General features: G+C 35.6%; 1 protein-coding gene across 5 annotated transcripts in view; it reads left to right on the top strand.

Annotated features, from left to right (window-relative positions):
- Positions 1 to 25857, top strand: part of STXBP4 (syntaxin binding protein 4) — a 221834-nt gene that overhangs the window by 118355 nt on the left and 77622 nt on the right. For all 5 annotated transcript variants that reach the window (XM_051994255.1, XM_051994257.1, XM_051994258.1 and 2 more), the window contains 4 exons: positions 1670 to 1846; positions 4893 to 5009; positions 6238 to 6287; positions 10840 to 10973. In XM_051994255.1, coding sequence (XP_051850215.1) covers positions 1670 to 1846; positions 4893 to 5009; positions 6238 to 6287; positions 10840 to 10973 — 478 coding nt within the window. The remainder of the gene's footprint in view (positions 1 to 1669; positions 1847 to 4892; positions 5010 to 6237; positions 6288 to 10839; positions 10974 to 25857) is intronic.

The raw sequence follows: 25857 nt of genomic DNA, 5'->3' as shown, positions 1-25857 counted from the left end.
TTGCATCAAATAGGGAAAAAACTATGAAGAATGTGAAATTAGTGAATGTGAAAAATAATCCTTTCAGCCCTGGATGCTCTCTTTGACAGAACCACTTAGAAGTTTTTTGTGGAATGCTATGATATTTATCTTCCCTAACATTCCCAGAAAGGATTAAACATCCTTGAATACACTAAATTATTTTTGGTATAATTTATGATTTAATATAACTTTAAATGTTTGAATTTTTTAATTCTCATGGCATTTTATTCTGTAGAAGATCCAGAGTCTACTATTGGAGTCCACTTATTTGTTCATCCCCTTTCCCAAAAATTTTTTAAGTTCAAAGACAGCCAGTCTCTAGGCAAGCACTGACCCAAAATAGTGAATCAACAAACCTTAAGCTCTTGCTACAAGCCAGATGCTGTGCTAAAAATTGGAGATACAAAGACATAATCCCAGCTCCCAACATGTACATATTCTAATGGAGAAAACAACATACAATTACATATAAACAAAATATAGGCAAGATAAATTGAAGATAATATCAGAAGAAATGCACCAAATTGAAGGAGGAATGGGAAAAACTTCTTGGCAAAGGTGGGACTTTAGCTAGGACTTGAGAGAAGCCAGGGAATCCTGTAAAAGATAAGGAAAAAAAAAAAACTGGGGTGTCAGAGACAGTCATTGAAATTGCCCAGAGTCAAGAGTTGATGTGTATGAGAAACAGCAGCCAGTATCACTAGACTGGAGAGAAAGGAAATGAATTAAGTTGTAAGAAAATTTGGAAAAGTAGGAAGGGGCCAAGTTTAGAAGGACTTTGAATGCCAGTCAAAGCCTTTTTTTTTTTCCCTTGGGTAGTGATAGGGAACCACTAGAAGTTATTGAATAGGGGTAGGTATGGTCAGACTTGTGTTTTAGGCAGAGCAATTTGACTACTGAGAAGACAGACTAGAGTTGGAAAAAACTCAACACGGGGAAGACCAACCATATTGTTCCAAGGGATAAAGAAGCCTCAGGATCCAGCAGGGACCAAGATCCACCCCCTTTACCTTGCATCTCTTTTTACTATTACCTGCTTTTATCTCCTCCAAACTATCTGTTACCTGTATGTTTTCCTTTTCTGTTCTCTTCTTCATATTTTCGGAAAATTAATGTTGGCTACATACAGTGACATGCTTCAGGTCTATAATTTGATTTGATGACTATGGAATTCCTGGTATGGAAACTCCTTCTACCATTACAGGCTAGCACCTCCTCTATAATTAATAGTCTTAGAAGATTGTTGGGGGCACTGAGAGGTCAGTAATTCTCCCAAGTTCACACTTTTCTACTATGTCAAAGGCTAGACTTGATTTTGGTTCTTCCTGATTCCACAGCCTGTGCTTGAGCCACTAACAATATGCTTTGTCTCATAAGTCTATATATGATCCAAGTTTATGGTATTCTCCCTAAGGAAGAAAAATGTCATGTGGTATCCAACATCATTCATCACAGTGATTATTGATGTGCTAGTAAAGTCGTCCTGTTATCATCGTCTCTGCGTGTTCACATTGGGAGCTACAGAGTAAAATTGTGGGTAATCTCATTCTCCCCTGATACCTGTACAGGGAGGAAGATATCTTGTTTGAATCATTGAACCACTATTTTGAGTGATGTTTTAAAATGGAATTTATTTTGTGGTTTATAGGAAGCTAAAGCCGTCGTGGAAGAAACAAGAGCCCTGAGAAGCAGGCTTCATCTTGCTGAAGCAGCACAGAGGCAGGCCCATGGCATGGAAATGGACTATGAGGAAGTGATTCGCCTCTTAGAAGCTGAAATAAAGGAGCTAAAGGCTCAGCTGGCTGATCACTCTGGCCCGAGCAAAGTAAGCAGAACATCACAAGAGCATGCTCACTCTCTGTCTCTGGATCTCTCTGTCTCTCTCTCTTTCTCTCTGTCTCTCTACTTCCTTCTCTCCTCTAGTCTCTCTCTCTCTATTTCTCTCTATGTCCTTCTCCTCTCTCTCTCTCTCTCTCTCTCTCTCTCTCTCTCTCTCTCTCTCTCTTTCTCTCTATCTCTCTTTGTTTCTCTCTACATCTTTCTCCCCACATCTCCTTTTCTCTCTCTCTTCCCCCCCCACTCTCTCCCTATTTCTCTTTCTCTCTCTGTCTCTTCATCTCTCCTCTTTTTTTCTCTCTGTCTCTCCCTACTTCCTTTTCTCCTTTTCTCTTCTTTTTATTCCTGTCTTATTCTACTTCCTTTTCTCTCTCTCTCTCTCTCTCTCTCTCTCTCTCTCTCTCTCTCTCTCTCTCTCTCTCTCCTTTTCTCTCTCCCTGTCTCTCTCCCCCTCCTTTCTTCTCTCCCTCCTTCTCATAGTTACCATGGTTTCCTTTCTGTTGTCATATATCCTGTTTTCATTTTCTTTTTATCAGCTCTTCTAAAGTAGGTCAGTGTTTGTCTTCTATTTTTTTTTTTTCAATAAGGAGAATGATGTGTTGTAAAAGGAGTAATAAGAAGGTCGTGAGTCTTCCTCTCTCCAGAGGTCTTTGGGTTAAAAAGAGCAGGAGCTCCAAATTTATTTGGCTCATCTGTCAATGTAGCAGAGGTCATACTCTCACTTCTAGAAGTGAATTAACACTGAAATGCAAATAGTGGTGGGTGTTTCTGTTTCTAAGAATCCTAGTTTACTCTTCTTCAATTAAATAAAAAAGAAAATAATTTCTGAAGACAGTAGATTCAAGCAATGAAAGACTAAGATTCTTTCTCATCCTTCTACTTTCTGGTTCACACTGCCTCTGCCCCTGCCTGGGCTAGAACACTGACAGATGAAGTGATTTGTCTAGTGCCCATGGAAGCATCATGTATGACAGTCACAGTGTCACTGAGGCACTGCTTGCTGCCCATCTTACCACAGCATCTCTCTAGTAATCATGCTTTATTTTAATGAAAAAAGAAAGTTTTATTTTGTTTTGTTTTTATATAAATCTTTACCCTTTTTCAAGAGCAATAACTTTTCAGAAAGAGTTCATTCAAAACCCCAAAATGTCTTATTTCAAGGTTTGTGTCCTTTGAGCCTTTCTCCTTCGTAATATAAATTCTTCTTTTACATTTCATAGTAATCATCATTTCATTAGTTAAGATACCTGTCTTGGGACATCAAACTTGCTGATATTTGTCTTCTATTTTTTTTTCAATAAGGAGAATGATGTTTGTAAAAGGAGTAATAAGAAGGTCTTGAGTCTTCCTCTCTCCAGAGGTCTTTGGGTTAAAAAGAGCAGGAGCTCCAAATTTATTTGGGTCATCGGTCAATGTGGCAGAGGTCATGCTCTCACTTCTAGGAGTGAATTAACACTGAAATGATAACATTAGTTTTAACAACTGAAAATCTGAGAAGTGAGAAGTTGCCAATAGTACACTGAGTCATTTTCAGTCATGCATAACTCTCCAGGATTTCTTCAGGGTTTTCTTGGCAAAGATACTAGAATAATTTGCCCTTTCCTTCTCTAGGTTGTTTTACAGATGAAGTAACTGAGGCAAACAGAGTTAAGGGATTTGCCTAGGGTCACAGAGGTAGTAAATATATTTGAACTCGGGAAGATGAGTCTTCCTGACTCCAGGATGCTCTATCTGCCATAAGATCTAGTACCTCCCTCCTTGTATGTAGTAGCCATTTAATAAATGTTTATTGACAGACTTGGTTTTTTTAATAGCTTTTTATTTACAAGATATATGCTTGGGTAATTTTTCAGCATTGACAATTGCAAGACCTTTTGTTCCAACTTTTCCCCTCCTTTCCCCACCCCTTCTCCCAGATAGCAGGTTGACCTTATTGACAGACTTGTAACTGAAACTTCCCATACATGTTGACTTCCTCCATTAGACTTGCAGGAAGAGAAGAGACTGTTTTCTGTTTATAGTCTCAGCTCTTAGCACAGTGCTTAGCACATAGGAAGCATTCACCAAATGCTTCATTCATTCAGTAAGATGCTCAAAGCTAGAAAGTTCTAGTGCTATCTCTGAGGCTAGCTGGCTCTCTGATCCCAATGGGCAACTAGCTTAAACCTCTTGGTGTCTGGGGCAGCTAAGATTCTCTAAGTTGCAGAAAAGCAGAAAAGTTGGTGACCTTCATTGGCCAAGGAATTTTCCTCCTCTGAAATTTCCTATACTGGTTAAGTCACAGGTCCAGCCCTATCTCCACTCCTGTTGTATTTACTTTATGTATACATTCTTCTTGTCTCTCCAAATGGAATGTACATTTCTTGAAAGTAGGGATTTTTTTCCTCCAATATTTGTGTGCACAAAGTGAACACAGTGCCTGATACATAGTAGGTAGTTAATAAAAATGCCCGTTAATTAATTGATAAGGCCATAGATTTAGAGCTAGAAGGGACCTTTGAATTCGTGTAGTTTAAACCCCATTTTTATAGATGAGAAAACTGAGGCCCATAGAAGAATGACTAACTTAAGGTCATATAAATAATAAGCACAAAAAGTAGAAATTTAGGCCAGTTTTTCCTTACTGGATAGGGGACTTGAGAAGACTCATCTTCCTGAGTTCAAATCTGCTCCCAACATTTACTAGCTGAGTGATCCTGGGCAAGTCACTTAATCCTGTTTGCCTCAGTTTCCTCATCTGTAAAATGAGCTAGAAAATGAAAATCATTCCAGTGTCTTTGCAAAGAAAGCCTGAAGTGGGGTCATAGAGAGTCAGAGACAATGAAAAATGAACATCCTTATCCCCAGTGCAATGTTCATTTTTCTATATCACACTGCCTATTATTGGATGAGCACTCCATTAAGACACAGAAAAGGGAATTCTCTAGAGATTTTTGCCATGAGTTATAACAACTGAAAATCTGAAAAGTGAGAAGTTGCCAGTAATAAATTGTGAAAAAATGCTTGAGCTCCTTCTTTCTGGGTCTCCTTGCCAGGAAAGTTTTCAAGACTTAAGAAAGAGAATCACAGTGTTGGACTGCCAACTGCGGAAGTCAGAAACAGCTCGGAAAACCTTTGAACTCACAACTGAGAAGTTGTTGAACTTTGTGGAGGTAAATTTGCCTGTTTGCATTATTCCCTGGTTGGGTGTGCATCATAGGTGTGGCTAGAGTACATCCATCAATACATACTCAATGCATGACTGCCATATATTATATACACAGACACCTTCCATAGAGAAGGGAATACTCCTACATCAAGTTGGGGGGAAATGTATGTATGTATGCATGCATGCATGTACCATGCATATGAGTCTGTGCATGTGTGTATAGGTATGTGTGTATTGTGTGCATGCACATATGTATTATGTGCAAGTATGTGCATTGTGCTGTGTATATTTATCTATGTGTGTGCATTATATATATATATTATATATATATATATATATATATATATATATATATATATGCATGAATGTGTTGTGTGTATATATTCATTCTGTATGCTACATATGCATATGTTTGTATGTATGTGTATACATGTATTGTGCTGTATATATGCAGTCAGGTTTGTGTTATGTGTATACATATGTGTTATGTGTGATACATTGTATGTGTGCACATTGTGTGCATTTCCATAAATATATCATTAATAATGTTAGGTCTTTTGGTGGAAGCTTCACATTTGAAGGCTAAGTGAAATGTTATTACTGCTCATAACTACAGTGCTGACTTTAGGGAAAAGGACTGAAAGATTTAAAAATATACAGGTAAAGAAGCAGACAAGCTATCATGACCCAGACACTTGAAGAGAAATAGCTGGGAAGGGGTGACAAAAACACATTAGTTTTTAGGGAATATTTTTTTCAAACCTTCAGGGAAAGTGATACCCAAGAACCCTATGTCTTGTGAAGAAAGAGAGAGAGGCTTCTGTATCAGTTTGCATTTCTGAGAAGTAGCTTAAAGTAGAAGTGATTTTTCCTCCCACAAAACAGAAACTTGTCTAGAATCTAGAGTCCCTAGCTCAGATTTGGAAGGTTAGAAAATAACAAAATAATAATCAGTGTTGGCTAATAAGAGATGAGTTCTCTTCTTTTTAAAGCCTTACCTAGTTCCAATGTCCTCTTCCCTCCCCTCCCCACAAGTAGCTTCTCTTCCTCCCCAAATGTCCTTAGAGTGCCTTGTTCAGATTCCTCTTGCATCCCCAAGGAGATTCAGGTGGGTCTGATTTTTTTCTATGGATTCCCCTATATCCCTTATAGACAATGTTGCTTGAATTGAAAATATTTTAAAATAAAGCATCAAATTCACATGTGTTCTTCATTGTTTTGTTTATCTCTAGACAATCCAAGAAGTTCTTTCTGATCAGTCTTCTTCCTTGTCAAATTTAAGGTAATATTAAATTTAGATAAGAAATTACATGTCTCCCCCATTAGATTGGATCCCTTTGAGAGCAGGGACTGTCTGTCATTTACTTTTCTTTGTACCCCAACACTTAGCATAGTGCCTGGCACATAGTTAGTTCTTAATAAATGCTTGTTAACTACATGATTTAACCTTTCTTTGTATCTCTAGCACTCACTATAGTGCTTGGCATAGAGCTGGTGCTTAATAAATGCTTATTGACAACATGATTGGTTTTACCTTTCTTTGTATCCCCAGCATTTATCATAGTGCCTGGCACAAAGTGCTTGATAAATGTCTGTTGACTTACTATTTTTTAATATCATCTCATCTTATTCCAAAGCCAGTTCCCAATGTTTTTACAGGTAAGACTTGATTTGTTATTTTATTATGTGGAAAACTTCTGATATGGAAAACCCTTCCACTTATGCAGATTAGCATTTCAGGATAATCTGTCTTAGAATATTGACTGCACACTTAGAGATTGAATAACTTCCCTAAAGTCATATAGCCAGCATAACAACAGCAGTGATAACAAGAAGAAGACATATGTTAAGGTTTTAAACAAGGTTTTTAAAGCATTTCACGTATATTATCTCATTGATTCTCACAACAATCCTGTGAGGTAGGTGCTATATTATCCCCCTTTTACAGAGAAAACTGAGATTCAGAGCATTCAAGGCAGTGGTTCTCAAACTTTTGTTTTCAGTATCTTTATCCTACTAAAAATTATTGAGGATCTCTCCAAAGCATTTTTGTTTATCTGGGTTATATTTATAGACATTTACCATATTGGAAATAAAAACTATTTTTGAATTTATAGACCCTCTAAAAGGGTTTCAGAGATCCCTAGGCTTCGCTACATCATAATTTGAGAACCACTGATTTAAGGGCTCTTTCCAGGGTCACATAACTAGTGAGTATCTGAGTCAGTTTTGCCTGACTTTAAAGCTGATGCTCTATCTACTGTACCACTCAGTTGCCCTACTCTGCCATGCTAGTTCCCTTTAAATTATTTAAATAAATAAAAAGTATTACTCAAAAGCTTGGTCCCATTAACCAATTTTAATCCAGTTACTAAATTTTTATAATCAGCCAGTTTTTTTTTTTTTAATTGTGCACTCTTTTTGTCATTTTCATCAACTAATATATATAAGAAGAAAAATCTCCTTGTTGGTCCTCCTTGTCCATCTCTTGTCTACAGTATTGTTTCAGTCTTGATAGAAAAGTGACCCACTTTAAATTTCCCAATAAGAGCAATGAGAACACTAATAATATTTATTTATTCTGCAGCTCTTATCTAAGGTCACTTTGATACACCTGTCAAATCTCTTTATCTTTTGCCTTGTGCAGAGAAGGGATTCCACTTCATGCATTTTCCAGGTGATGTGGCATGGGTTTATAGCATTTGTCACTCTTCACAGGGACATCATCTCCTTCCAGCTGGGTCCTTTTTGCTAAAATGCACAAAATAATCCCTGGTGCCCTTTGTTATCCAACAGTAGCCATTCAATGAATGAGGATGACTCATTCTGAGTCAAGATGCTCTGTGTGTGTCCCCATTCCCACTCTTACATTGAATGTCAAAAAAAAATACCTGCAATTGTCAACTTTTGTCCACATTCTAACATAATGCCCTGTTCTTTGGGATGAATGAATCTGGCAAACCTCCAGGGCCATTCATGCAAGCTCTTATGTGATTCCTAGATTCAGTGAGGGATTATAGCTTATTGGCCTTCAAGAGTCCCATTTCACCAACAAATGAAGCCCCATTTCTCTGGCTTATTCAAACTGATCAGTCAAAAGTCTCCAAAGAAACATTGAGGACTTGCTTTGGAACCAGGAAAATCTAGTTAGAAATCCTGTTTCTGACTTGTATTAATTGTGTCACTATGGAAATATAAATTAACCTTTCAATTATTCATTCAGCTTTCAAAGATAATTTTAACATGAATTACTTGTCTATACCAGTGAATAGAGGCTATATATTGGAAGTTGCAAATTTGGAAGAAACCACAAGTCTGGAACAAAAATGTATATTTATATAAAACGGAATTGTTTTAGATTCTGTTTCTTGCCCTACCTCAAGCCATAATGTGAACTAGTTTGAATACTTATTTTTTCATTCAAGTCATAGAGTCTCAAGTCATAGAGCCAGAAGGCCATTCTCCCTAGCACCCTCATTTTATACGAAAACCAACGCAGAAAAAGACTATTTTACTTACCATAGGCACGGTTAATTAGTGTCCAAAGGAAAATTGGAACTTAAGTCCTCTAGACTCCAAGCCTAATAGACTATCTTTTGTAGAAAGCCTTAGAAATTCCATAAGGGAAACAAAGATCTTCATCTTCTGTTGTACTTGATTTAGCATACTGGCATTTCATTTTTTGTAGCTCACTGTTAATAATCATAATTTGCTTTTATATAATGCATTATAGTTACAAAGCACCCATCATTCAAATTTGGAATCCTACTGTAAAATCTGTGGTACAAGGAGAATCTGGATTTTTATATTGGAGAAAATTGAAACTCTGAGAGTTTGCAACTTAGCTATGGACCCATAGTTTTTAGTGGCAAGAATGGGACTCAATATCCCCTGACCTTCTGGTATCTGGTTCCATATTTATTTGTTCCATTGCCTCCTCCTATCTGCTCTTATAATTGCTCAGTGCATATCTAGATTACACATATATGCACAATCACTATTTTATCCACAATTCAACATTGTGTCCCTTCCTCAGTATTTTGATTAACCTTTTTTTCCCACTAAGTCTTTGTCCTTTTTTAAGTATATCAGATTGCATTCAAGTCATACAGAACTTCATTTTTAAAAAGTAAATACTTTAAAGGTTAGTTTTAAATTTGGCTGACAATTTGGCCCCTTTCAGAGTCTATTTTTATGAACAACATGTACATAATTCATCAGATTCCATGCCACTCTATGTCTATGCAATGCCTGTACAATTTGGTAAGATTTGAATTTTTATAAATAAAATAATGCCATAGGATGTTCATACATCTAGCACTTGAAATAACTTAAGAGGCCGTGGAATCCTACCTCCTCATTTTATAGATAAGCAAACTGAGGCAAAAGAAGGTTAAGTGTTTTGCTCAAGATTATTCCAGTGAAATAATGTTAGTATCATTTATAATTTCATTGACCTTATAAAATGAGGGGCAGCTAGATGGTACAATAGAGTGTCAGGTACTCTAGAGTCAGGAAGACCCAAGTTCAAATCTTCCCTCAGACACTTAATAGCTCTGTGATCTTGAGCAAGTCATTTTACCCTCATTGTGTCCCCCTTACACCAAAAAAAACAAAAAACAAAAAAAAACCCTAACAAAATGAATGACTTATGAAGCAGTGTGTTATAGTGGATAGATTTTCATGCTAAAAACCAAGAAAACAAAGGTATAAGAAGTTATGCCTGTGTGCTTCTTCCTGGGTGTGTAATTTTGGATAAGTCAAAAACTCAGTACTCCAGGAAATTCTCAATTTGCATAGCAGTAACCTATCTGTATCAATAAAGTTTCTTTCCTGAGTTTCCAGTGGACTTCAAAGTCTGATTTAAAAAAAATAAAGTAAAAATGAATGATTTAAATGCTATCTGCTTTAACAACAACTTTATGCATATGAAGATGGTATATGCATAAACAGTCATTGTTTTATCATCAATTAAAATCAAATGTCCTTCTAAATCATAGCATAATTTTTCCTCTTCCCCTGTCTTTTGGCCCCTCTTTATAAAATTGTGCACTCAAATGAATCTGTCTGCATTCATTACATCATCCTTCTTTCACTTACTTATTACTATTATTAATAATAAGAGTATCCTGAATATTTTTCATAAATTTATTTTAACAGAAATATGTTTATGTAACTGAAAGTAGAATGTGCTTCTTAACCTTAAAGAACTAAATAAAAATGGCATTTATGATTAAATTATAATATGATTATAATATAATATAATTATAATATAATTAAAGGCAGTGTAGCATAGAGGATAGAGAGCTTGCCTCATGCATTCTAATCTTGCTTCTGACATATGCTGGCTATGTGACCCCAGGCAAGTTAACCTTTTTCTGCGTCAGTTTTCTTTACTGTAAAATAGGAATGATAATTCCATCTACCTCCTAGGGTTGTTGTGACAATCAAATGAGATAATAATTGTCAAATACTTAGCATAGACACTGGACTGAGAACATTGTAAATGATAAGTACCTTTTTAAAATCTTTATCATTGTCATCATTATTATTATCTATATTGTTAAGATTTTTTTTCCACTACTCTACTGAAATCACAGATCTCACTAAGAATTACAAATGATGGTGCCCCAGCATTCTCAGAATTTTACAGTACACTACCAGGAAGGGATTTTTTTTCCTTTGTACAAACTTCTCACCAAGTAAGAATCCTGTTTTTTTAAGACATCCTAATCACTGTCCCTTTTTAATAAAAGGAATATCACTTCCCCATGATGTAAAAACTAATTCTACTTTATTTTCTATCCCTCACTCCTCCTCCCCATGTCCTTTAGTGACCGAAGATCAATATTAGGTTCTCAAACACTATTCCCACAGCTTGGAAGGAATGGACGCAATGTGACAGCAAATCTGGTCCAGGAATCCAGGGAGCTTGCTAAATCTGTTCGTGCCCTTCTGGATGTGGACCGTGAGTTATTTGCATTTATTATTTTACTCATTTTGACTTGTTTGCCGTTTCAAGTGATAAATCAATTTAAGAAATATCTTTGTTATTCAAATGATTAATTTTTTGGGTAGGTTTTTTTTTTAACAAAAGATACTAAATAAAGAAGGCCAATGAGTATAAGTTCAGAGAGGCAATTTTCAGCATTTAATATGAGTTTAAAATTTCCCAATGGTTAGAGGCTGTACAAAAATGGAAGAAAACTGCTATTATCACCATTATATCATTCATCATACAGAGAGACTGGGTGGTTGTAAGATAATAGTTTTAGAGCTAGCTGGGGCATTATAGGACATTATGTCCAGCTCCCTCTTATTATATAGATAAAGAAACTCAGACCCTGCAAAGTTATGTGTCTGACATGGCATTTATGCTCCAATATTCCTGATTCCAAGACTTCTGAGTTCTGGGGGAAGAACTCATAACTTCATGAGAACATGACTTTTTGAGCCCTTTCACCTGCCTGATGACACCTCAGAACATTTCTGAATGCAAAAAATAAAGTACAGACTATTACAAAGAAAACCAATTAGATTGAAATCTAGTTGTCAAAACGTAAGAAAATTTTTAAAATTCACAGGTTAAGAACTCCTTATCCCAGGATTCCAAGGATGATTTGGTAAGTGATTAGGTAATAATTTTGTCAGGAGCTTGGGAGTAGATTGTTTCATTTGTTATTTTATTACTACTAGATTCTACTTGAATAATTAACTAAAATCTGCTATTGTTGTCAATCTTCCTTTAAAAACCTTTCCTGCCGCATTATAGCATGGCCTTGGCTTCTCAAAGAATGTCAGTAGAGCACAAATGTTTGCCTTTCAATATGACCCAAGGCGGGTCTTGTCAAAGTTCCAGCCTCTCTAAGTTCATAGTAGATCATGACCAGAAAGTTGTCCATCAAAAAAAAAAAAAACTTTTGTGGGTTTTTTTGTTTTGTTTTGTTTTTTTAATTTTTGTCTCTGTAATTCATAAAACCATCTGTTAAGGCTTTGGGGAATGGGTGAGGGGCAGAATTTACAGTTTGCCCCATGCTGCCAAAATTATGGCTTTGGTAAAAGATTGTCATTGATTCGCATGAACATTCTGAGGTTTTGATTCTAAAAAAGTTTGGACTGCTCCCTAGGCAGAGTAAAACAGAAGGTTGAGGGTTTGCCTGCTGAAGTCATGCCTGATTTATCTAGAATCAGAAGTTTTGATTGATTTTACTCACTAGTTTTCAGCTACCAGGATTTCATAATCACAGTGATGTGGCCTTTTGACTCCAAGGAATTGTGGTCTTTTGCGTGGTCCGTGGCCAATGGAAGTGATCCCAACACAGAATCCCTGCAAAGAGATCACTCATTAATTATGGTCACATGATGGTTCTGTTCTTTTCCAGTACTTAACAAATGCACATTTTTATTCTGTAGATGAATAAAAATGATTCAGATACAATAAACTCCGATTTTTCTAACATTAGAGAATGAAGAATATTTTAAATTCTTTGCTGCTTTTAATCTTTATTCTCTGAAAAGCAAGATTACTAGGTCTGTTGGAACAATATGTTAAATAAGGGTCAATACAATAATTTTTTAGAGCCCCAGGAATACAATATTGTCTTTGATACAGGAATTTTATGATATCTATTTTACATGGCCAGGCACTTTATTTGCTGACTTCTCTTTCACTTCCCCTTTTACATTGTAGTTTCTAGTTGCCATAAGTTTTGATCTCTACCTGAGTATAATGAATGGTATTATGTTGTTGTATTTCAGCTTGTAAAATGAATGTTTTTGAATATGTGTATATAAATTTCATTTTTTAAAAAGCAGATCTGATTTTAAACAGAGGAATTCATAAAGAAATCTGGGGATTTTTTTAATTTTGGAAAGAATAATCAATGTGATTTGTCTGGTTTCTAAGTTCAGATTTTTATAAATTAAGGATTTTTGTTTTTTTTCTTTTGGGGGAGGTAGTGAATAGGTCACAACCACACTGATATTGTCCCAAATAACTTAGCCATTAGTTAATTAACTTAGCAGTATTGTTAGCTAACAATTATTATCACTAATTGTGGTGTTCTTTTCTTTTCTTTACAATAATATAAAAATGTTCTTCCTGGGGGAAGAGAGCAGGTTTCTCAGGGAGGTTTTCTGGAGGCAGCCTTCGTTTCAGTTAAGAGTAAATAATCACCCAAAACGCAGCCTGGTGATAAAAGTTCAGATCTTTTATTATCTCCAATATAGCCCGGTTAGCTTAGAGGCCTATCTCTCTGCTTGGTTCCAAGAGCTCCCTCCGAATGTCTCCAAATCCAAAGGTTTTGCTCTTCAGCCTCTGCCTCTGCTTTCTTCAGCCTCCAGCCGCACAAAGATGGAATGAATCTCTTGTCTCCTTCATTTGGGGCTCGGCTAGCTTTCTGGCGAGTGTTTCAGACCAGCTTGGTCTCAGTGGGGTAAGGGCAGGAGCCCAGCCACCACAGTGCTGTGAGATGAAGGTGAATCTGGTTGTGCCCCCGAGAGAGCCTTCTCAATCTTCAGCTCAGCTCTCCCCGAGAGCCTCTGTCTGTTTTATATGAGAGAGAGAAATTGTGGGATGCGAGAGAGAGGGATTATGGGTTTTCTCCCAGAGTGCTCTCTGGCCCTAAGAGCTTCAAGGGAAGGTGTGAATTCACAAAGTTACACAGTTAACTTTGTGAATCTCTCATACTTGTGAACTTCAATGAGTAAAGGTGTGAACACAAGCATTGTATCAATTAGTTCTACTTAGTACCTTGTTTCAGGTTCTGGCCCAAAACATCTTCTTGTAAGATCAGATCAATAATCTGTCAACTCTAATGAGTTAGCAGTTTGTAAAGATTCCAACAACTAACCTCTATGATGACTGAAAATGATTATTCAAAGAAAATATTTAAGTATCTTAAATATAAAATTCAGCAAAAGATATTTTCCTTTGCCTTTGTTATAGTTTTTGACTGTTGTAAAATTCTCTCTACATTTTTGTTTTAAACTAGAAGTCTTGTACAGTATCTGTATCCCTCTTGTCATGACTGAATATGATGGTAATTTGCATGGGATAATAAGTAACTTTATTGTAGAATTATCTGTCTTTTGGGGTCATTCAGGTAAACCACATTTATCTTTTATTGACTTTATACAAATAATAATAATTTTTTTCCATTTCATAGTTATGTTCTAACTTCAGTGGTCTTCAGACTTCTATTGCATAGCTCAACAGAAAAATACTTTTGAGCATTTATCCAATATATTTATTTTTATTTATACAAATAAAGTTTCATCTAACCCCTATATAACCCTAGCTCTAAGAACCCTAATACTAATAGTTTTTTTAAAAAGTCTTAATATTTTAGTTATATATAAAACACGGACTTTAGATCAGCCTTTGAGATAAGATGTTCTGCTGATGCTAAGTGAAATGAGCAGAACCAGGAGATCATTATACACTTCGACAACGATATTGTATGAGGACATATTTTGATGGAAGTGGATTTCTTTGACAAAGAGACCTGAGTTTCAATTGATAAACGATGGACAAAAGCAGCTACACCCAAAGAAAGAACACTGGGAAACGAATGTGAACTATGTGCATTTTTGTTTTTCTTCCCGGGTTATTTATACCTTCTGAATCCAATTCTCCCTATGCAACAAGAGAACTGTTCGGTTCTGCAAACATATATTGTATCTAGGATATACTGCAACATATCCAACATATAAAGGACTGCTTGCCATCTAGGGGAGGGGGTGGAGGGAGGGAGGGAAAAAAAAATCAGAACAGAAACGAGTGTCAATATAAAGTAATTATTAAATAAAAATTAAAAAAAATAAGATAATAAAAAAAAAGAAAAAAAGAAAAAAAAAAAAAAGAGATAAGACGTTCTGGGTTCAGATCCTGAATCTGACACATGTTGGCTGTGGGACTCTGGGCTAAATCTCTCATTGCTTAAGAGAATTGTCTAAAATTATGTGCTATAAAAGAGGCACAATCTTTTATTGGTAGAGACAATACCTAAATACCTAAATAAAAAATAACTAAAAAAAGAAAAATTTTTTAAAAAATTTTTACTGGGTAGTTCCCCACATGAATGAAATCACATTTATTTTCTATCTTCATCCTATAAGTTATATGCATATTCTACTTATACATGTTACAAATTTAAGAATGAGTAAAGATGAAAAAAATTGATTCTAGGATTCAAATTGGGAGTCACTGTAGTTTATTGAATAGAGGAGTGATTTAAATGGGCTTGTTTTTGTATTTTCCTTGGCAGCTGTGTGCTGAATGGGTTTAAGAAGGTAAAGTATTAAACAAAGCTTCTCAACCTACAACCTACATCACTGTCCCCATCTTTTCTTTTGACATCCTGAAATTTTTTTTTTTGATGTTCTAATTTAGTGCTACCATTTCTCCTATAAAGCTTTTCCTCAATTATGTAGTTCATGATGATCTTTCTCCCCTGGAACACACATAGCAATTTGTACTTCTCTTATACACTTATCACTTTTTGTTTTTGTTTTTGGTATTAAAATTACTTGGGTATCTCAAGTATCTCCTTTTATTATATTGGAACTAGGAATCCAAATCCTTGGGAGAGATTTGGTTTGAGTAAAGTATGTGGGCTAGTAGTATTACCGTACATATCTAGTCAAAACTGTAGGTAAGATGAGAAAGAGGGTAGCTCATTTAGCAAAAAAATCTAACCCTTAGCACTCTAAAATTTGAGAGGAAAAGCCAGTACCAGGAGAAAAGAATGCCATAGTAAAATCTTAGTGGTGTAAGCCAGGCATCTGCACTGAACAGTAGCATGAGCCAGTGAAAGACCATGGGGCCCCCTGGAAGTGGTGAAGTATTTCCCTTACCCCCAATGCTGCTACCCCGAGCTAAAGCTCCAATCACTTACTCCTAATATTATATCTCCACCAACAAGATTGCTACCTCCACAACTATATCCAAGTGACTGTCTTAGTTAATCCTTTCATTTCCTTTAGTGCTAAGCGCAGTGTTCTGCACACAGTAGATACTTATTTAATAAATGTTGATTTAAGTTAAAGTTGTTGAAAGTAGAAACTTATAAATATTATTATTTTCTTTATTTATTGAAGAAGAAACTGAGGCTGAGATGTTAAGTAATTTACTCAGAGACATTTACTCGATAAAGCTGAATTTTGGGTGCAGGTCTTCTGATTCTAAATCCAGGGGTATTTCTACTTTATCATCTTTGCAGCATTTTTGTCTACATGCAGTGTGAATAATTGAAACAATTATTCAAGTTCTAGTTCAGCCTCCTCCTCATTCCCCATCACTTTGGCCATGCTTATTGAGTTGTTTCAAAGGATTTTTATAAAACTTAAATTATCTGGATAATTGCCTCTGTTATCCACTTGATTATGTACATAATATTCAGTGATTCTAGTTACACAGTGTAGAAATAAAGAATAGGCTTTCCTGGTCCAGAAGAAACAAAAAGACATTTATGTTCTTCTTCCTGTCTAAAACTAGACTATACATAGAATTATTCAAAGAATATGCAATTAGAAGTTGTCTAGGTCAGTAGCCTATAAAGTACAAAAATCCCTTCTTCAGCATTCCTATCAGGTGGGTCTTCAAACTTTGTTTGACCATCCACAGTAATTGAGTATTTAACCACCCATAATAATCAAGAAGTGTGTCTAAAATCCTTGGTTATTTCTCATTCATTGAAAAGTCGTTGTTTTCCTCTGTGATTTCAGATTATTACATAATTACTATCTTTAAAGCAAAAAAAAAAAAAGAGAAAAATATGGTAGGCCAGATATTTTCTTAATGTACTATTGACCTCCATCTTGATTTTGGATTTGAACATACTCATCACAGAAAATACTTGTCTATATAGAGATAAATAAGAATCCAGTAATGTTTTCTTCTTCAGTAAGGTTTTCCACATGCACACACACACACACACACACACACACACACACACACAAACACTTTTGTATACATATTTGTATACACACATACACAAAATAAGGTATTTTTATCTATATTTTTCACTATTGTTGATAACATATTGATGGTATGTTCACACCCACCATGCTCCTCTCCATTGGGCAACCCTTAATTTAAATTCTTCTTAGAATTTGTTATTCTACCATTCCATATCACTGGAAGAACTTTGATGTTTAACCCCTCCTCCCCCCCCCCGAAAAAAAAAATGAGGCCTTTGTTTTAAGGAGAATTGTGGGATCATTAAAAATAATCATTCTACAAGTATTTAGTAGGTGTTTATCCCTTGCCAGAAAAAGAAAACAAAGCACTAAAGTTTCCCAAAGATAATCTAGCCCACTCTTTTCCTCTCATTCAACTTGGGGTCTCATTGTCCATTTATACTGTCTTTCACAATTATACCGATGGACTAGTTCTATGGGTTGCTTGGATAGCTGTGTAATAGTTTGGACACTAGGCATGAATTGCACAAGAAAATTGATTACTACAAAACAAAAAATTCTTTGGATACATGGCAAGAGTAAGAAATAAACAAAAGATAGTTCTCAAGCATTAGTAGCCATACAGTGCTGGTGTTTTCATGTGGTTTCCTTTTGGGAATGTTGACTAGTTGGAGATCTCCTCCAGCTCTAAAATTTTGTAGTGCTTTTGTAAAGAAAGGCACTCAGCACTTTGTTTCTACCATTATCCTTCTCCCACAATCCAGCCAAACTGGAGTTCTGTTTCTCTCTCGTGATTCTTTCTCTTGTCTCCATACCTTTACATTGTCTGATCTCCATGTTTGACTTGCATTCCCTCCTTACTTCTACTTCAGCATTCATAGAGCACCTTTTTTGTCTTGGAATATAGCCTCAAGCTCCATATTCTACATGAACTTTTCCTAATCTTTCTTTTTCACCTCACAACTGCCAATGCACTCTGAAACTACTTGTATTTTACTACTTTGTATATTTGTATATTTATATGTGTATATTAACTTTATACTTTATATATTTGTTGTCTCCCTCATTCAAATACAGTATTATAGCAAGTTGGGACTATTTAATTCTTTATACTTATATCTCCAATGACTAGGACAGTATCTGTCTCCTAGTAGCTGTTTTAATAAATATTTGTTAGTTGATTGATGAATCAAGAGATGATTTAAAGACTGGAAAGGTGAACTGTCTAGTGGAGAAGGATATAAAGAATATGTACCATTTCTTTTGTTAAAATTCTTTCTTTTGAATTGCCCCAAAGGGCACCTAAACAAGTAGTATTTTTGTTCATTTCCTTGCATCTTTAAATAAAAATATGATTATTAATAATTTGCTTTGGGAGAACCAACTCCCTCAAGTTTTGGCACAATATCCATTGTGCAAAATTTTATCTCTAGCCTATGTATGATTGATGGATCAAGAGATCACTTTTATCAGTGATCATGATAAAACTATCACTCTTCACATACATTATCTCATTTGATACATACAACTACTTTTGAATTGGGCTATCATTATCCCTCTTTTGCCAATGTGCAACCTGAGAGGTGATGTAACTTACCTGTGGTCCATCTAGAAAATATTTGAACCCAAGACATGGTCAGATGCCCCAAAAGTTGGACAAGCCTAAATGGTTTATAATCCATCTCCTTGGAAGAACTTAGAAGGATACCTCAATGAGAATACAAAACCACTGAAATTAAAAAAACAAAACAAAACAAAAACAGTTTTTTTCCTAGAGATGTTAGAACGATTTTTTTCCATGTATGTTCAGTGATTAATGTATGGTATGTGCTGCATAGAGATCTTAAGAACTGGATTTGGGGGCCTGTCTCCCAAGTGTACTTATTTTATGAACCTGAACAAGATACTTATGTCTCCAGTGCCCCAGATGTCTTTTTCTAAGCTTAAGTTGCAGAGATGGTACTGGTCTACAGTCAAACAGGATGTTCTTCTTTGGAATTCTCTGAACCAGGAGTAGAGAACTTTTTTTTTTTTTTTTGCCAGCCTTTTGAATATTTATAACATTATTCACGGGCCATACAAAATTATCAACTTATAAAACTCAAGCAATGGGAGGTTGTTATACCTAAATTTCAAATCATCATCATCTGCAATTGCCTTAGCAAATGATTTCATGGGCCTTATACGGCCTGTGGTCAGACAGTCCCCATCTCTGCTCTAAACCAGTGAAATCACAGTTCTCTAGGAAAATTGCTAAAATGCCATTATGTTAACTTATTAGGGTATTGGCTTGGTTTTGAACTTTAATTTTTATTTTTGACTGACATATATTCCACACAAATTGATCTGTGATATCATCAGTATCAATTTTCCTCCCAGCAATGATCCCTCCCATGAGTTCACTACAAAGATTCTTCTATAGAGATTTGACCCTCCCCTGAGTTCACTGCAAAGGTTCTTCTATAGCGATTTGACCCAATATGATGAGACTTTCTATACCTTGTCCCGATATCACAAAAATACCAATGGGAAACATAGGCTAGAGATAAAATTTTGCACAATGGATATTGTGCCAACACTTGAGGGAGTTGGTTCTCCCAAAGCAAATTATTAATAATCATATTTTTACTTAAAGCATGCAAGGAAATGAAGAAAAATACTACTTGGTTGGTGCCCTTTTGGGCAACTTCACAAGAAAGAATTTTAACAAAAGAAATGGTACACATTCTTTATATCCTTCTCCACTAGACAGTTCACCTTTCCAGTCTTACCTAAATCATAGCAATAAAACAATTAACAGGTTACATTTTGCAAATTATCACTCTCTCTGTTTACTTCACAGAAGGATGCCAAAAATCTATTAAGACAGGCTGTATTTATATGATAACAAAACGGCTGATTGATTCAGTCAAAAAAAAATACCCAAACAAACAAAAAGCTATTCAAAATGAGTGTTTGGCATCTGTTTTGTATAGCTCTTGTCTACCAAGTCTTATAGGTTCAGAATCTTAGTTAGCATGACTACTATTGAACAGTTCCTGGGAAACTAACTCTCAGAAAAATCACACAAAATAGAGCTGTAAATTCCAAATAAAAGTGAATGCAATTCAATCCAATAAACATTTATTGAGGGCTTCTGAGGTATTTATAGAGTGCCAAGTCTACAGTAACATCCACTTGTAAAACTCTTCAGAGAAATTCTGAATTGTTTTGTTGTAATGGAATTTCATTAATATTTTTCTAGATAATACAATTCTCATCTGAAAGACCTTAAGAATGAAACTCAACTTGACATCCAGCCTGCCTGAACTAATTTTAATTAACAAAAGAAACCAATCAGCTACACACCATTTCCATTCCTTCCTCTCATATCCTAAGTCTTTCTGTATTTCATTTTAGATAATTTTGTTGTACTTTTATCAGTGATCATGATAAAACTATCACTCTTCACATACATTATCTCATTTGATACATACAACTACTTTTGAATTGGGCTATCATTATCCCTCTTTTGCCAATGTGCAACCTGAGAGGTGATGTAACTTACCTGTGGTCCATCTAGAAAATATTTGAACCCAAGGCTCCAAGTACTCTGAGTCCAGTGCTTTTCATTTTTCTGAAATAGGAGTAATTTACTAGTATGTTAGACCCAGTTCTCCTTTCCATTCTCTTAGTTAAATGGTCATCTCTCTCTGTGAACCTGTTTACTTATCTACAAAATGAGGTGATAAAGTTATAAATTGCTTCTAGATCCCTTCTCTATCTAAATCTATAATCCTACTATGGGTCTCAATCCTTGCTAGTGGGTCTCAAAGCCATTTGCTATCCATTTGTCTTCTCCATCATTATTGAGAGTCCCGTAAGGGAAAAGAATGAGGCACTCCCTCTCCTGCTCTCATCATCCAACAAATATTTCTTATTCATAATTAGCCTTTAAATGGCTCTACTCAGAAAACAAAAATAATAATTAGAAAATTACTTTGAAGATCATTTGTCTTAAGAATAATCTGGCTTTCCACATCTGAGTCGATGATAGGTTTCTAGAAATTATTTTTCCCCAAAATCCCTTTTAATTATCTCCAATTCTGCCTCTTCATCTCTCCAATGAGTTTCCAAATCTTACAATTTTACACCAATTCTGGCATCCATCCCCTTCTCTCTACTCATAGTGCCCTAGTTTAAGTTCTCATTACTTGTTATCTGGATTTCTCATTGTAATAGACTTCTAATTTGTGTCCTCATTTACAGACTCTCCTTACAGCTATAAATTTTTTCACAAGTCATACTGTGTCACTCCCTTATTTAAAAATATTCAGGGTATCCACTACCTCAACAAGCATTTATTAAGTACTTACTATGTGCTAGGCACTTTGCTAAGTGCTCGTAATTCAAAGAAAGGCAAAAATAACTTCTGCCCTCACAAAGCTCGTGTTCTAAAGGGTAACAGTCCAAGTAATATTTAGAGGTAAGTTTGGTTATTTCAGGAGAAATAACTTCATGGAAAAAGTTAGATTTGGACTAAATCATGAAATACAAATTTCTATACTATTTAAGGCTCCTCAGAATCTTATTGAAACCTACCATTTTTGCTTCATTTTACCCTACTCCCCTACCATACTCTACCCAAAACTTAACCTGTTAACCATTCCCTAAACTCATTATATTATCTCCTATTACCATATATTTGCACAGTCACTACCCCTACATTTGGTATATACTCCCTCCTTATCTCTGCCCATTCGAAATCTTTGTCTTCCTTCAAAAACTCAGTTCAGATAGGATGTTCAGGAGAACTATCAATTCTGTTATGAGGGCTTGCTGAGCCTTTTACTCCAGTAAAACTGCCTTGGTAGATAGGCTGTAGCACTCTGAGAGTGAACAACAGGCAGCCCCAGACCCATGAGTTAGGGGAATGTCTTCTCTAAGCATCTGAAGAATGGGTGCATGAGAACAGTCTATTCCAAGGGCCATAAAAGTGGCTGAAACAGGCATTGTGGAGTGCTTGGAGCATGGTCAGAAAACACTAAGGTTATCTGTTGCATCCCAGATCATTACCAGTTATCCTGACTATTGTCCCACCACTGGATTTTGACAACTGAAAAACAGAGTGAGACTGACAACTTGCTACAATCCTTAAATCCAGTTCAGGCACAAATCAGGACATTACCTGTCATGTCATTGATCCTCTTCAAAAACAAGCAGATGCTATCTCTTTTTTAATAATTGTTTTCTGGGCCTTAACAATCTGTTGTCATCATTATACATTTAATTCATTTTGTTTATCTTGTCTCTCCATCTAGGGTATAAGCTTCTTGAAAGATAGGACTTAATTTATATTGCCTCATAATTCTCCATGAATCCCAGCACAGTACAAAGCTAGAACTTCTTTTCCCAATCCCAGTCTTGCCAACTTCTTCCTGTCTCAGATAATCAGTGTCTTTGAAAACTGTGTCTTTATATGTAAAGGGAACCTGCATCTGGGAGAAAAGCAGAACAGAGCCATAGAAGACAAATGGAGAAAAGGCAGTATTTGGGTAGAATGGATAGTAATATTTTTCATATCCCATCAGGGAAGCACTTGTGTGTCTATGTATTAGAACTTAAGCAGCACCAAAATTTTAAAAAAAATTTTTTTTTAAATCATGAGTTTTAAGTATCTAGATATATTAAGAGGTCAGGAAGATATAAGTTCAACTCCACCCTTTGACATTTGCTAGTTTTGTGATCTTGGAAATTCTTTAACTTCCTCCTGATTCAGAAAACTCCCCAAGATTTATCTATTAAATAACTATCAGCTCACTCTGTCAGTGGAATGAGCTCCCAAATCTAGAATTCCTGATGCTGACAAAATCATAAATCATATCCTTCATGTATTTGTGATGAATTCTTTGTTTTGTACCTTCAGATATTGTTCATTTTTAAATTTTATGTATTTATTTATTTAATTGTAAAAAGTTGTAGTCACAGAATTAATCCTTTAAGTTTGAATTTAGAGTCAGAAGAGACCTTAGAAGTAATCTAGTTGAATCCATCACTTTACAGAAGCAGAAACAGTCTCAGAGAGGACCTCGGACTTGTTCTGATTCACACAGATTAGTAAGTGACAGAGTCAGAACTCATGTAGTTTTCAATATACAATGCTCTTCATACCATACCATACTCCCTCTTGAAAACCCATTATGAACAAAACCAATCTTAGCCCTGCTAAGTAATAACCCTCTGATGACTTGTTTCTTACCAAAAAAGCTACGAAGCAACTGTTGAGATGGACTTAGCTGAAATTACCAGCATGATTTACAATCACAAAATAATTTACTTTATATTTATTGTTCTTATCCTTATGTTCTAAGGCTAATCACAAGTCATTCAGATGATTGGGTAGGAGGAAAATGGGAACATTCTGTGTTATAACATTTCAAGTTCTTCAGTGGGATGACTCTTTATCTTGATTTCTAAAATCTTTTTTAACACAAGGGATCTCAAACCTGAAACTTTTGTTCTCTCATGGACATTTCCTGCTTCTACCAGCTGTCTACTGGCCTACACTAATGTTTTTTTCTTAAACTACCCACAAGAAAATTCCTGTTCAGGAAAAAGAAGTGAGCTGCAGTATTAAGACTAGGCAGTGTGGCCTTGATTCCCCATCAGGAACATATCAATGACTTACCTGTTCTTTGTGCTAGTATTGGGGCAGGAATATAAAGTGTCAGGAAGTAGTTTATTCCACATCTTTTCCCAAGCTACTTAAGAGAAATAATTGCCCTCATTTATGTAAGGCCAATATGTTCTTTTTTGACATATTTATTTGAGGTCATAACCACTGTGAAAGTATTCCTAGGATTTGTCATTCAAAGAAAAAGAAAAGCTAGTAGGAACATCATCTTATCCTAGTGTAAATATTTGTCAATTGAAACTGGTTCTCTGACAGATAAATCAGTAATATTTCATTAAGAAAATGTATCATGTTTATCCTTGGATTATTTCTAGAAAAAAAAAAGTCTTGCATTTGTATCTCCAGAATCTAGTACTATGAGAGGTGATTTATATGTTTTTATTGATTAAATAAGTATTTATTAAGGACAAGTATTGTGCTAGGCACTAGAGATAGAAAAGAAGTAAGAATGAGGGGAAGGAGGAAGGAGAGGGAGAAAAAAAAAAGAGAGAGAGGAAAGAAGGAAGGAAGGAAAAGAAGGAAGGAAGGAAAGAAAGAAAAAAGGAAGGGAGGGAGGGAAGGAAGGAGGAAGTCTTCCCACTGACCAGTTCTAGTTTGTGGACTAGCTTTACTCACAGAGGTTGTTGTTTGTGCTTTGTTCTCAAAAAGGAGGACCATTGCATCAGGGAGATGTTGCCAAAGAATTTAGAATATATTTCATTAGGAGAGACTGTGTGTGTGTGTGTGTGTGTGTGTGTGTGTGTGTGTGTATGCGTATGTATGTATAAATATATATAATATGTAAATTTATATATTATAATATATTTATATAAATAGCATTATGTATAATGAACAGTTTCACATAATGTACATTCATTTGTATACACGTAATACAATTTGGATTTATATCATGATTATTACATAGAGAAATATATAAAAGGTATATATAGAAAGATATATGTAAAGTAATTAAATACAAAATATGTTGGGATGAATGGAAATAGTAATTGAAGTAGGAGAGTCAGGAAAGGGTTCATGCCACAGATGGTGCTTAAGATGCATTTTAAAGGTAAAGGTCTTCAAGATAAGAATAAGGAGAAAGTACCTTCTAGGCAGGTGAGATGACCAATACAAAGGTATGAAGAAAAAAGGTATAATTGTGTGTGGGAGTGGGTGGGTAGGTGGGTGTGTAACAGAAAGAAGGCTGTATTGAAGGGAAAGTGAGAAGAAATAATATTCAACAAGACTGGAAAGATAGGTTGAGGACAAGTTATATATGTCTTTAAAAGGTAAACTCTGAGTACTGTACATTTTACCCCAGAGAACTGGGAAATCACATGGTCATATCCCTATATGTTAAAAAATTGCTTTGCCAACAGTGATTAGGATGGACTGCCATGGTAGAAACTTGAGGTAGATTGACGAGTGAAAGGGCTATTACAATATTCTAGGTGAAGGGTGATAAGATGGTTATGTGAATGGAGAGAAGAGGTCAGACACAATAGCTGCTATGATGTCAGAAACGAAATTTGGTAAGTGATTAGATAGAAAGATAAAGATAGAAAGAGAAGATTATTGAGACTGGAAGGATGTTCTTACTTTTGACATAAATGGAGAATTTTGGAAGAGGAGATGGTTTGGATAGAAAGATAATGAGTTCAGTTTTAGACAGATTAAATATAAGGTGTCTCTTGGATGTTTAGTATGAAATGTCTAATAGACAGTTAATGCTCAGGGGAGGGATTGGACTTGGTATTTTAAATCTAAAAGTTAAGTGCATAGAAATTGTAGCTAAACAAATGGAAACCAATGAGGTTGCCAAAAAAGACAATTTGGATAGGAGAGGAGAGGACCCACAGCCAGATATGATTTCCTGCCAAATACAATAATCTTAGGAAGGTACAGCCTTCAGGAAGTTGGGTTCCTAACACACCAGGATGGGGCATCCTTTAATTGGATTACTTCATCTGTGAAAAATACTGTGCAGCTAGAATCAACAAAACTTGGCAAATAATTGGATGTGGGAGGGGAGAGAAAGGAGTTAAGGATGACACAAGGTCATGAAGCTGGGTGACTAAAAGGATGCACATGCCCTCAAAAAGAAATACAAAAGTTGGAAGTGAGGGGTATGTGTTCAAGATATTACTAGACATTTGGTTGGGAGCAGCTGGTAATGCAAGACTATAGTTCAAGGAAAACAATTAGTGCTGAATATTTAGATCTGGAAGCTATCTGCATGGGGTACTCATTGAACCCATGGAAGCTTGTAAGATTGTCC

This window comes from Antechinus flavipes, chromosome 4, assembly GCF_016432865.1.
Source record: "Antechinus flavipes isolate AdamAnt ecotype Samford, QLD, Australia chromosome 4, AdamAnt_v2, whole genome shotgun sequence".
Lineage (NCBI taxonomy): Eukaryota > Metazoa > Chordata > Mammalia > Dasyuromorphia > Dasyuridae > Antechinus > Antechinus flavipes.
Note: the sequence above shows the minus strand (reverse complement) of the source record. Positions and strands in the feature narration are given on the sequence as shown.